This window comes from Lytechinus pictus, chromosome 11, assembly GCF_037042905.1.
Source record: "Lytechinus pictus isolate F3 Inbred chromosome 11, Lp3.0, whole genome shotgun sequence".
NCBI lineage: Eukaryota > Metazoa > Echinodermata > Echinoidea > Temnopleuroida > Toxopneustidae > Lytechinus > Lytechinus pictus.
This window is the reverse complement of record NC_087255.1, coordinates 28,433,509-28,448,101: the sequence shown is the minus strand read 5'-3', so window position 1 is coordinate 28,448,101 and position 14,593 is coordinate 28,433,509. Positions and strand designations below refer to the sequence as shown.

The following is a 14,593-nucleotide window of genomic DNA, read 5'->3' as shown; positions in this document are numbered from 1 at the left end:
ACTAATTCATCTTTTATGAAATAAATCTGGTCCATGACTGAAATCATTGCGATTTTTTTTCTGCTCTGAAATACATTGGAATATGTACATGGATTCAGATCAATTCAATTCGATTAATTCAACCATTTTTTTTTTACAAAGGCATTCTCCATTTCAAACGATATTAAAGAATATATAATATGTCATGTAAATGAGTGATGATGAAACATTAAAGAAGTTTGAAAGTGAGGCTTCCGACATGGAAAATCAAATTTTAGGCCCAAAATGAAATCATAGATAAGTACAAAAACGTGATATAAATGACCCTATGAATAAATAATGAAATCAATGATTATATAGAAATGATAACGAATAAATGGAATCGCATTGTTTTGTTTTCAAAGATCGTCAAGGTAGTGCTTGTGAAGCTGATGGGACTGAGCCATGTTTTAATGGAGTATGCAATGATAACAACGGTACAATGGAATGTCTCTGTTTCCCTGGCTACACCGGAGCGACATGCTCAGATGGTAAGTCTGAATAAGGACTAGTAAAAAAAACCGCCCTCTGCTGTTACATTCCCGCCAATGAAACAGACTCTAATCCGACCGCTATGTCATTGCAAAATATATCGTTTTGATCGGTCTGGGGCCAGTATTGTTCTTGTGACTGTAACTTTGCATGCAGATTGAGAAAACTTTGACTTCGATCATCAGTTACGTTCTTGACGTATCGAGATCGAGACTGGTAACGTTCGTTATAGCGAAGGTTCGTGTGGGGATTCGTTCTTTTTTGTCCGAAAAGGAAACCAGGTTCGGTATGTCAAGGCAATGGCGTAAATCCGGTTAGAGGGGAATGTGGGATATTATCCCCCTCCCACATTTCGGAGAAGGGGATGGCCTTACAATAATCCCCCCAATTTTCAAGGCAGAAATGATAATTATTTACAATCATCAAATGCTTAACACTACTCTTAATTTGTAGATTTTTATTAAAATTCCTGCATGTTAATCAGATAGATTATTGCTCATAGTATTTACATAGTGCAAGGGAAAACAAATGTCTTATCCATCCGGTTAATATGCTACATTTCATGAACAGCTTGTGGGTAAAAACTTTGCCCCAATACGTTCTCATGTGAAAACGATAAGGATAGTTACACAGACATCATGTTGAACATACCCGATCATCTAACAACAACAAGTGGAGCGCCTCTGACAGTCTCACCTGCATCACGCGATTCAATATAGCAGCAGTGCTGACTTTGAAAACTACTATAAAATAATTATTCATAAAAAAAAACATCATACATATAATGATACAATACTACGTTCATTGACATTTGACCTTGATCATGTGACCTAAAACTTGTCAGTGATACTTGAGTACCCCTATATCCACATTTTATACACTATATCTATAAACTTTGACAGCAATCTAATCATTACCTCTAAAATGGCCAAAGTTCAATGACCTTAAATGACCTCTGACTTTGGTCATGTGACCTGAAACTCGCATGAGATGTTCAGTGATACTTGATGACTCTTATGTCCACGTTTTATGAACTAGACCAATATACTTAAGAGTTATGATGGTAATTCAACAAATATTTTATTAATAGTTAGACCTTTTATGATTGTGAAAAGAAGAACCTTTTCTTCATTTATTCATTATTAATGGAAACAAATGGTCTCTTCCGTCGTGGAATGATGGCTCCTGGCCTTGGCTACTTCACCGATCAAAGCATCGAGTTTAGTCGTATTGTTCAACGCCTCTTGAAGCGACAGAGTGGTCCAGTCCGTCTATTCATAAAGGTGTAGATTAGAGGATCAAGTAATGAGTTGGAGTATCCCAGCCACACTACGACCACCACCAACCAATGTGGAACGCGGATGGAAAGCACACAAGACCTAACGATGCAATACGGTGCCCAACAAACCAGCATCGTTAACACCAGTAAGGTTCCTGAAAAGGGAAAGCAAAGGAAAGAAGAAAATATCTGTGATATCATTATGTAATTGCTATTTAACAGTTTCATAATATCCCATCGAAAAAAATGCAGTATTTGAAAACAGTTTTTGCTGTGTTTATCAGATACAATCAACTTTGATACACGATGAATGTATCTATTAGTTGTTAATTTGGGTAATAGAATCCATTTATTCATAACTTAATGGTATAGTGATAAGAATGCACTATGACCTATTCCGCAAAAATCGAGGTAACACAGTCTAGTTAAACAAAGCTAACTGATATCAGGAAGTAAAGAAAGAACATTTACCTGTTAGGGCAACCCTTTTCTCAATGTTGAGTTTCTTCTGCAAGGTCCTGTGATTTTTATTTTTTATCACCCTAGTCATGATTTCCTGATGCGTACCTTTTTTTGTATGTCCTTTAACGTGCTTCGCCACGGGTTTATCTGTGCTTGAAGATTTAGAACAATCAAAGGAATTTTCTGGCGTAAGAATTAACGAAGTAGTGCCTTCGTTCCGCCTGTCATTTCCATCCGTTGGTATATCCTTGCCCTAGTCATCGCTGTTGTCGTTATTGCCTTCTACGGGTCGTTCAAGTATGGATGTGTTTACGACGCTTGGCTTCTTGCCGGCATTGGACCGGATCAACTCTTGTTGACGCCACACTTTCAGGAACACACCAACATAGCAGAACACCATTGCAGGTACGATTACGGCATAAATGATGATGTTCAAGATGGTGTAGTAGGAACAGTTTTCCTTCCAATCAGGCGCGCAGCTGTGGGACGTCTATTGTGTAGCTAATCTCAGAAACTACTTCGAACAAAGAGGGAAATGAAGATCCAATGGCGATCACCCAGGTGATGACAATGAAAACAATGGTTCTTGGCTTGGAAGGAGGGAACCGGTCTGACCAGACGACGGACAAATACCGATCAACAGAGATGACCATGACTGTCGCAAAGTTACCGAATACAAAGAGAACGTTTCCGCTTACCTGCGTACAAACACAAGCAAGACAGAAGTTATTATTCTATCAAACAGAAGGCAATGTTTTGATATGTTATTCTGGACATTTACGTGAATCCGGTTAATGAGACGTAAATTATATATTCGCCTGTTTTGTTCAAGCTTTTTGAATGATGACACTATCACGTATTCCAAAGGATCATAAAAGGACATCTGATTCAGTAGAGATGCGAAAAAAATCGTTGATATCACCCCGGTATCACCCCTTAACGTAATAAAACATGTAACCACGGTTTCGGAATGTAAAAAAAAAAATCAGAAATAAGAGTTTTGGGTTCAACCAAATGGTGCGTGGTTACTGTGCATGTACAGTATATAGCATTCTGTTCAAATATTTATGAATGCATTTGATTATTTCAGAGTCAGTTTTAAATGTCAATTTTGTACCCCAGATGCTTTTATATTCTTAATATTTTCCACAGCGACTGAGCAAAATGTATTACTCACCAAGCACATAAACTTGTTGTGAAGCAGAAAGTATCCGCGATCGAACACGGATACCATTACCGTAGCTATCTTTATTGTAACGCCGAGATCATTTATAATCAAATTCAAAATGAGCCAGTTATGAAGATTTCTTCGCTGTAGCTTGTCTCGAAGAATCGCTGTCATTGCTAGTAGGTTAGCGGCCAACGCTCCCAGGAAGATGGTGGAAATAGTGATACCCTCAATGACAACCACCAACGATGTCGACTCATGATACCCTCTGACATCATCAGGTTGATCGTAAGACGTCGGCATCGTATTAAGAGGATCCATTCTGATAAAGCGATCTCTCAACATGGGGAAATGATGGTCTTACGGTGCTACTCCGAAAATGAGCACGGTTTGATTTAACGGACAGTAAAATAGTACTCAATTTATCCCTCTGATGTTGAAGTGAACTTATTGACGGCTATTAAATAATCACGTGACTTGTCTCACGGAACAGCATCACACAGGTCACGGGATTAAACTTCAACTTTGGTTTCATTTTGGATAATTTTGTAGTTGTAAAGGGATGAACCAAGTATAAATATTTATAAGATCCAAATCGTTCTTCTTGGATTGCCACAATTGGCTAAACAGAGATGATATTCACTTAATTAGGCAGTATGTTTACATCTTGCTATAAAATAAATAAAATTCCCCTAAATGTGATGGTTTTTTCTCTCGTGGATGTCGAAGAGTAAACCAATGATGCAAATGACTCAGCAACCTATTTTCAGAGTGCATGTTAATTAAGGTAGTATATCAGCAAACTTTGAAATCAATTTCAATGCATGTTGTCACGCAATCCAATTAACGGTTCAATAAAAAATCGCTGTAAAGTATTCAGTATAAATAAAATAATCTGATAGTATTATAATATTTATATTCTGATTTCCGTTTAAAATGTAGACATTCTAGTTCTTACTATTTTATGTACGTTCATGTATCAGTTTCGTATCATTGTATTGATGTATCAACGATTTGTCTCAATAATAGTTTTCACAGTATTTATAATAAAAATACAATAAACGTGGCAGGTGACGCAGCAAAATCGATGTTCTGAATGAGATATCGCAGCGAATTTCTTTAAAAAAAATCAAAATAAACCTACAATTAATGGCCTTTAAAACCATTGTGAATACCAGACAGGCAAAATAATGATGTATAACACTATACTTGAATTTTTATTTTATATGGCATAATTTATGACAACTTGCGTCAATGAACTGTACAGAACCTATGTATCATTATTGTTATGTACGTTTCATCATTACTAAAACAATTTACACTGCAAAGGGAGTGGTTTCATATTAAATACCACTGGTGTTTAATCTCACACAACTCAGTATTAAGCACATTTGAAACATTACCGGTGTAGTGTTACAAGTAAAAATGTATGTGTCACATTTACACTACGACGTGTTGAATATGAAATCAGGGTTCGTGGTGGTGCCGATTCAACAGTGACACTGCACGATGTTGGGTTTAACCAAGTCAATGGTTAAACACCGTCTAAATGTACATAGGAGACTTGGTGAAAATCGTGTTTTTAGCTAAAAGGGATAAATAATTAGAATAGACTACAACCCTTCAACGATGTATTTCCTATGCCTTCTTTCGAGCTGTTGTCGTAGTACTAGTAATAGTAGTATAGAAGTAGAAGTAGTAGTAGCAGTAGCAGCAGTAGTATTGATAGTAGTAGTAGTAATAGTAATAGTAGTAGTAGTAGTAGTAGTAGTAGTAGTAGTAGTAGTAGAAGTAGCAGCAGCAGCAGCAGTAGTAGGAGTAGTAGTAGTAGTAGTAGTAGTAGTGGAAGTAGAAGTAGTAGCGTAGTAGCAGTAGCAGAAGTCGTAGTTTTATTGGTATTAGTAGTAGTAGTAGTAGTCGTAGTAGTAGTATAGATGTAGGAGTAGTAGTAGTAGAGTAGTAGTAGTAGTAGTAGTAGTAGTAGTAGTAGTATAGTAGTAATAGTAACTGTAGTAGTAGTAGTTACAGTGGTAGTAGCAGCAGCAGCAGCAGCAGCAGCAGCAGCAGTAGTAGTAGTAGTAGTAGTAGTATAGTAGTAGTTGTAACTGTAGTAGTGGTAGCAGTGGTAGCAGTAGTAGCAGTAGTAGCAGTTGTAGTAGTAGTAATAGTAGTATAGATGTTGTAGTAGTAGTATAGTAGTAACTGTAGTAGTAGTAGTAGCAGCAGTGGAAGCAGTAGTAGCAGTTGCAGTGGCAGTAGTAGTAGTATTAGTAGTAGTAGTAGTAGTAGTCGTAGTAGTAGTAGTAGTAGAAGTAGTAGTAGTAGTCGTAGTAGTAGTAGTGGAGGTAGAAGTAGTAGTATAGTAGCAGTAGTCGTAGTTTTATTAGTAGTACTAATAGTAGTAGTAGTAGTAGTGTTATCCGAATTATTATTATTATCATATCTATTATCATTATTATTATTGTTGTTATTATTTTTATTATCATCATCATCATCAATGTTGTTATCTCAACATCAACAATGAAGTGAAGTAATGTGTTTCTTTCATCTCATGATTCGTGGTCTGTGTTTCATATTTTTTATTGCAGAGCTAAATGAATGCAACTCGTCCCCGTGTCATAACGGGACCTGTGTTGATCTTATCAATGCCTTTACCTGTGAGTGTCTCCCTAGCCACGGTGGAATCTTCTGCAATGAAGGTACGAACTAGGTCATTTTCTCTTAAAGAAGTAAATCTCACGAATAACGCTTTATAAAATAACTAGATCAATTTTCAACTTAAAAAATACTACAATATCATAAATATTTTACAATATTGGTATCTCTCAAACTCTTCAATATCATTATCTCAGTTTGATCTCTGATTAAAATTGTTTCAGAGATTCTTAAAGTAAAAAGTCATGTAATGTGATAATAATCAGACTTTAAAAGTCTTGTAAAGATATTTCGGTTTTTTTAATCAACCTTCATAATTTTTTAAAGATATCTTTTAGAAATATCTTTTAAATTTTCATTTTCTGTCATTTTCATACGATTTGATCGTTGATACCCATCATAAAGGAAGACTAAATATGATCCTTTTTGACTCCCGGGAAAATAACCTGCCTGTGACGTTGATATAAATAATATTTCTTTTTATAAGCAGGTATTTCTGCATTTATTAATAAATCAAAATTACAAACTTATAACAATGATATAAAATCAAACATACATAATGATCAAGTTACAAAGGTGACAATTGTATAGTAGTTAAGTAGATATAGACATAATTCATGTAAACAATAACAAATAAATTTAAATGCAGAGGCCAGCTATCGTAAGCTGAAAGCTTGAAATAATAGCAGCCAGGGGAAAAGAGAAGGCTACATGAAAACCATAATAAAAATACCGGGTCTTTATTATTTAAAATTTAATTGTTTTAGGACCTCTAACAAATCGCCACAAAGCTCATATAAGGGATAACAAGAATATATAATACAAAGCTGATTTCTTAAAGGTAATGAATGAACTTATATTACTCCAGGGACTCTTTCGCAAAATTGGGTTACCAAATATTATACTTACGTTTCCGGAATAGAATATTAGAAGACGGTATTTTTTCAAAATTTTTCGTGAACTTAAGGTAAATATTAGAGTCGAGTATACCAATTTTAATATTGCTCGTAGCATCGAAATACAAAGTGGTACATTCCATGAATGTAACAACGATCCTGAATGGTGGATAGTCTTACGTTGAACAACATGCGTATACAATAATGTTCTTCATTGGCCAATTCCATTTTACAATCGATTTCACACTTTTGTTTTCCTGGGCCCTCATGTTTTTATACTCGACATATCATGATTCTTGAACTTCTGATTATTCTCATTTATAGAGATCAATCAATGTGAACCGACTCCTTGTCTAAACGGTGGAACATGTATCGACGATATATACGATTACGAGTGCATTTGTCCAGAGGGATTTGAGGGAATGCACTGTGAAATATGTAAGTATTTTGATAAAGACTGGTGCGGTATTAAGAGTCAAATGTTTCCTTCTTGCATTCTATTAATCAATAGCTTTGTATAAGATTTTATTTTAAAAAAATAGTCAATTTGGCGAAAGCTTGTCATCCCACCAATTTGGCAATTCTAGCTGATAGCCCATTCGTCACCCTACCTGATGGCCCATTCATCACCTTACATGTAGGTCCAATCGTCACCCTACCTGATGGGCCATTCGCCACCGTACCTGTTGACCCATTCGTCACCCTACTCGATGGCCCATTTGTCACCCTACCTAATGACCCATTCGTCACCCTACTTTATGGCTCATTCGTCACCCTACCAAATATTTTTCGTCACCCTACCTAATGGCCCATTCGTCACCCTAACCTGTTGACCCAATCTTCACCCCTCGTTATGACCCAATTCGCCACCCTACCTGTTGACCCATTCGTCACCCTTCCTGTTGACCCATTCGTCACCCTACCTGATGGTCCATTCGTCACCCTTCCTGTTGACCCATTCGTCACCCTACCTGATGGTCCATTCTTCACCCTACCTGTTGACCCATTCGTCACCCTACCTGTTGACCCATTCGTCACCCTACCTGTTGACCCATTCGTCACCCTACCTGTTGACCCATTCGTCACCCTACTCGATGGCCCATTTGTCACCCTACCTAATGACCCATTCGTCACCCTACTTTATGGCTCATTCGTCACCCTACCAAATATTTTTCGTCACCCTACCTAATGGCCCATTCGTCACCCTAACCTGTTGACCCAATCTTCACCCCTCGTTATGACCCAATTCGCCACCCTACCTGTTGACCCATTCGTCACCCTTCCTGTTGACCCATTCGTCACCCTATTTGATGGTCCATTCGTCACCCTTCCTGTTGACCCATTCGTCACCCTACCTGATGGTCCATTCTTCACCCTACCTGTTGACCCATTCGTCACCCTACCTGTTGACCCATTCGTCACCCTACCTGTTGACCCATTCGTCACCCTACCTGATGGTCCATTCGTCACCCTTCCTGTTGACCCATTCGTCACCCTACCTGATGGTCCATTCTTCACCCTACCTGTTGACCCATTCGTCACCCTACCTGTTTACCCATTCGTCACCCTACCTGATGGTCCATTCGTCACCCTACCCGATGGTCCATTCATCACCCGAAATGGTAGCAAATTCGTCACCCTACCTGGTGGCCCATTTGTCACTCTGACTCCGCATTCATCGCACTACCTGTTGACTATACATCAGCTTACCTGTTTGGCGACTCTTTCTATTGTCCTTTTCGTCACCCTAATTTATGGCTCATTCGTCATCCTACCTGAACTTTTTCGTCACCCTACCTGATGGCCCATTCGTCACCCTAACCTAATGCCCATTCGTCACCCTACCTGTTGGCACATTTGCCACCATACCCGTTTGCCCATTCGTCACCCTACCTGATGACACATTCGTCACCCTACCTGATGACCCATTCGTCACCCTACCTGATAGCCATTTCGTTACCCTACCTGATGACCCATTCGTCACCCTACCTGATAGCCAATTCGTCACCCCACCTGATAACCAACTCCTCACCCTAACTGATTGCCCATTCGTCACCCTACCTAATGGCCTATTCGTCACCCTACCTGATGACCCATTCGTCACCCTACCTGATAGCCAATTCGTCACCCTACCTGATGACCCATTCGTCACCCTACCTGATGGTCCATTCGTCACCCTACCTGATAGCCCATTCGTCACCCTACCTGATGACCCATTCGTCACCCTACCTGATGGCTCATTCGTCACCCTACCTGATGGCCTATTCGTCACCCTACCTGTTGGCCTATTCGTCACCCTACCTGTTGACCCATTCGTCACCCCACCTGATAACCAACTCCTCACCCTAACTGATGGTCCATTCGTCACCCTACCTAATGGCCTATTCGTCACCCTACCTGATAGCCAATTCGTCACCCTACTTGATAGCCCATTCGTCACCCTACCTGGTAGCTCATTCGTCACCCTAAGTGAATGACCATTTCACACCCTACTTGATGGCCCATTCGTCACTCAAACATCCACACATATGTCTCATTTTTCACGAACCCTGCAGTCAATCAGTTTCTAGAGATTTTTCAGTACTATCAAATCCCCTCTGCAATCTATTATAAACTTTTTGTCAGATGAATGAAAGGCCACTCATTCTCGACTCACCCGAAGCGTCTTCCTAGGACCAAATATACAACCCCATTTCCCCAATCCCTTCAAAGTGCATTTTACCACGCTCATCCAAAAAGCACGAATCACCTCTTCATTGAGAGATAAGTGGTTATTAAATAATAGAGCCAAAATAAACGCAAATGCCCATCAATAAATCTATCATTTTCGACTTCCTTTTGCTTTCCAGCTGAAGATGACTGTATCAGTAACCCATGTGTGAACGGAAATTGTGTGGATGGGCATCAACAATACACATGCATTTGCCTATCCGGATATGGAGGAATTAATTGTGAAACTGGTTAGTTCTTATCGTTTTTATTCATCTTTCAATCATCTGAGGATTCTGGGGACAATCTGTTGTGCTACAGTCACATGAATAAAACCGACCGATGGTTTGAAATTGAAAATAACATGATAGATTCGGTCTGTCTGGAGTCGCTTTCGCCGTTATGACTCGAGCATAAGATAGTGATATATGCTCCATACATATGCCTGATGGCAGAGGAAGGGGGAGGGGTGTATCATCACAGGAGTTAGATTGGAATCAATACCAATATGATTTCAGTGAAAGTCACCTTCACCTTACATTACCCTACAATGATTTTTAAATTATATTTCATATTCACATTCCACCCCTGAAATATATTTATGAGTACTATCTACCTTGTGGTGTTATTCTCAGAATTTTAATATGTGCCTTGAATATGCAGGCGCGTCATGGTCTAGTGGTTCTGTCTCTCGCCTTTCAAACAGAGGGTCGTGTGTTAGAATCCTAACCATGGCGTGTTTTCCTTCAGCAAGAAATTTATCCGCACTGTGCTGCACTCGACCCAGGTGAGGTGAATGGGTACCCGGCAAGATTAATTCTTTGCATGCACTGACCGCCGATGATGGTAGCTCGAGCTAAAACTGGGGTAATAATAGCAGCGCTTTGTATCCTCAGGCAAACGGTGCTTGTAAATACAGTTATTATTATTTTTAGTATTATTATGTTTCATATCCATTACACCAATCGTTTCGTTCCGTTAGGGACCATTGTAATAAACTGTCTATGTTTTATGAAATACCCTGTCAACTATACCATGTATGCATAGTCTTTCTATTTTACTAGTATTTGATGTACAGATTAAATCGAATCAAATGAGTTAAAATCCAAAATGAAACCTTTCTGAGAAAATACTTTAGTGTATACCTTTGTAATCATAGCACAATTTCGATAATAATTAGACCAATTGCAAACGTACTTTGTAGGCGCTAACTTGTCATATTGTCTATCAATACACTATGAAGCTCTGTACATGTTTGGTTTCCTTCTTTTCAAATGTCAATAGATATTAACGAGTGTGCTAGTAACCCGTGCTGGTATGGAACCTGTATGGATTCAATAAATGAGTGGAGCTGCGATTGCACTCCTGGCTATGGAGGAAACAGATGTCAAACAGGTATATCTACCTTTCTAGACAGTGAATAGTCAATATTATTGATCGACTGAGGAAATCATGTTCGATAATTGGTGCATTTGGGTCACATGATCTAAAAAAATGTACTTCACTGCCACTACAATGACGAAATATACGCTAATTTGTACCTTACCGTGCATTTTTCTTTTTAAAAATTTATCGCAGGCATCTTTTGCTATACAAAATACTGTTATCATAAGTATAGTGGATCGGTGGTATGCAAAAAAAAGAAAAAAAAGAAAAAAAGTAGTGGACACCTGTATTCATAAAATAATATCACTGTTAGCCAGTTGATAATAACGGAGATGTGGATTCGTCAGTGGTGTAGTGGTTCTGAATTTGCCTTTCAATCAGAGGATCATGGGTTCAGATCCTACTCCATGCGTAATTCCCATCCGGCAAGAAAATTGTCCAAACTATCCACACTGTGCTGTACTCAACCCAGGTGAGGTGAATGGGTACCCGGTAGGAAGAAATTCCTTGAATGCTTTGAGCGCCTAGGCAGCCCAGCTAAAGCCGGGGTAATAATAATAGCAGCAGGGCCCGCTGGCCCAGGGAGAATCGTTTTCAGTTTTCGGAACTGAAATGGCTTCCCTGTGTAAATATACCTATGTTATTATTATTATTATTACTATGCCGCACTTGACCCAGGTGGGGTGAATCGGTACCCCGAAGGATTTATTTCTTTGAATGCTAAAGAGCCAATATCGCGGCTTGTCTACAGCCGGGTTAATAATAACCTCTATTAAGCGAAGCGGAGTATATATATGAACAGATATATAAACGACTGTATTATTATTCTTATAACACTTTTCGTTCACAGAAATCAACGAGTGTTCTAGTAATCCCTGTCAGCATAACCAAGGCGTTTGTGTAGATGGAGTCAATGAATTCACCTGTGCATGCTTTCCTGGTTATGTTGGAATACTGTGCGAAACAGGTACATATTATATAAGTGATTATTATTACTTTTTGAATTACTAATTTTCTTCATACACCAAACTAAGTCTCATGAATGTAAAAAATGCGGCAATTACTCACTTGCTTACCAACTTGTGTAAACTTAATGGGATACTTTCAAGGGCGTACCTGTCAAACGTGTGGAATTTACTTTAGAAATATACTGTCATCGATAACTACTTCTAGTACTTCATCTACCATAGAAGTTACTTGTGCTAACTCAGGAGTCATAAACAAAATGTCTCCAAGCTGCCCTATGTTACATTTTGCTTTTTAAGTCAGATTAATTCTCAAGTCCAGTGTCCCAAATTGTACTATCGATGTATGTCGCCCTCCATCTATCGCTTTCTTATTCTTCCTTGTATCGGTTTTTATATACAATTAGTTTCTATGCCTATAATTCTGGAAGTCCACCCCAATGCCCTGTTATTCAACTGATGCCTATAAAGAGAATCGAATACCTGCCGAATAATATAAATTCTTACCACCATGTCTTGATAAGAAACAAAGTATTGACATTTGAAGATCCGTCCCAGAAATTCCATATACTTTTGTCTAATATCAGCCACCGTACACTCTTTATTTTCCTTTCAGATTACGATTATTGTCAATCAAATCCATGTATCAATGGAGACTGTACTGATGGCATCGAGTCATATACATGCGAGTGCACACCTGGTTTCACCGGTCATAATTGCGACGAGGGTAACAATAATAATAATGATAATAATAATAATAATAATAATAATGATAATAATAATAATGATAATAATGATAATAATAATAGTAATAATGATAATAATGATAACAATAATAATGATAATAACTAAGCATCGACAAAGGAATTATGAAAGACAGCAAGAAAAGAAAAACGAACCTCGCAATGGCATGGATTGACTACAAGAAAGCATACGACATGGTTCCACACTCTTGGATCATCGAGTCTATGGAAATGTTAGGGGTAGCAGACAATATCAGAAGGTTCCTCATTACAAGTATGACGAGATGGAGAACTAAGTTGGAAAGTAATGGTGAAGTGCTTGGAGAGGTTGGTATCAAGAGAGGAATCTTTCAGGGAGATAGTCTATCTCCATTGCTGTTTGTGATGGCAATGACACCATTAACTAAGGTACTCAGAAGATCCAGGCTAGGATATGAGTTCAAGAGCAAGGCAAAAATCAACCATCTATTATACATGGACGATTTGAAGCTGTTTGGTAAGACACAAAGTGACTTGGAGTCTCTCATCAACACTGTGCGGATCTTCAGCGAAGACATCGGTATGCAGTTTGGGATGGATAAATGTGCAATGATTACTCTCATGAGAGGTAAGCCAGCCAATGACAACAACTTCCAGATGCCGAACGGAGAAGAGATCAGATCAATCGAAGACGGTGGTAGCTATAAATATCTCGGAATATTAGAGGCAGATCAGTTGAAACATCAAGAAATGAAGAAGAAGAAGATTGAGGCAGAGTATATCAGGAGAATTCGGAAGGTGCTCAAATCCAAACTAAATGCTGGAAACATGGTGAAGGCTGTTAACACTTGGGCAGTAGCCCTAGTGAGATATGATGCTGGCATAGTTGAATGGAACAAGCTTGAACTCGAAACCCTGGACAGGAAGACAAGGAAGTTGCTAACTATGCATGGGATGTTTCACCCAAAGTCTGATGTAGATAGACTTTATGTGTCAAGAGAGAAGGGAGGACGTGGTCTGGCTGGAATAGAGGAGACTGTAAGATATGAGGAACAAAGCCTATACTGCTATATTGAAGGCCAGATAGATAGCATCATGGCGGCAGTCAAAGAGTCGATGAGGAAAGGAAAGGATGTGACAGCGAAACAGCTGAAGGCTGATCAAAGGAAAATGAGACTGGAAGGATGGAAAGAGAAGGTGATGCACGGGCAGCATTTAAGACAGACAGAGGAGTTTGCTGGACCAGAGAGTTGGCAGTGGCTGAAACGAGGAAGTTTAAAGAAGGAGACGGAAAGTATGCTAGTTGCTGCTCAGGACCAAGCAATTAGAACAAATTACCGAAGAGCCAAAGTTGAAAAGGAGCATACATCTCCCTCATGTAGAATGTGTCATGACAAAGACGAAACGGTGTCTCATCTGGTGAGTGAATGCAGCAAAATGGCACAGACAGAGTACAAAGGAAGGCACGACAGAGTAGCAGCTGCAGTTCATTGGGGTCTGGCCAAGAAGTACCATTTACCTCATGCGGAAAAAATGGTACGAACATCGGGCAGAGCCTGTAGTAGAGAACGACGATGTAAATTTTTTATGGGATTTTAATATCCAGACAGACAAGGTCATTGAAGCTAGACGACCAGACATCGTTCTCTTAAAGAAGAAGGAAAAGGAATGTCTCATCATAGATATTGCGATTCCGGGAGACTGCAGAGCTTGGCGTAAGGAGGAGGAAAAGATACAGAAGTATAACGATCTGGCATGGAAGCTGAGAAGGATATGGAAGGTGAAGACGAAGGTGGTACCAATAGTCATCGGAGCCTTAGGAACAGTGACAACAAGACACA

At 39.0% G+C, this 14,593-nt stretch overlaps 1 protein-coding gene across 1 annotated transcript in view; it reads left to right on the top strand.

Annotated features, from left to right (window-relative positions):
* The window catches only part of LOC129271122 (fibropellin-1-like), a 50,420-nt gene that overhangs the window by 22,697 nt on the left and 13,130 nt on the right, over window positions 1–14,593 (top strand). The window contains exons 7-13 of the mRNA XM_064106271.1: window positions 384–509; window positions 6,008–6,118; window positions 7,295–7,408; window positions 9,820–9,930; window positions 10,964–11,074; window positions 11,916–12,032; window positions 12,647–12,757. Of these exons, the coding sequence (XP_063962341.1) occupies window positions 384–509; window positions 6,008–6,118; window positions 7,295–7,408; window positions 9,820–9,930; window positions 10,964–11,074; window positions 11,916–12,032; window positions 12,647–12,757 (801 nt within the window). The remainder of the gene's footprint in view (window positions 1–383; window positions 510–6,007; window positions 6,119–7,294; window positions 7,409–9,819; window positions 9,931–10,963; window positions 11,075–11,915; window positions 12,033–12,646; window positions 12,758–14,593) is intronic.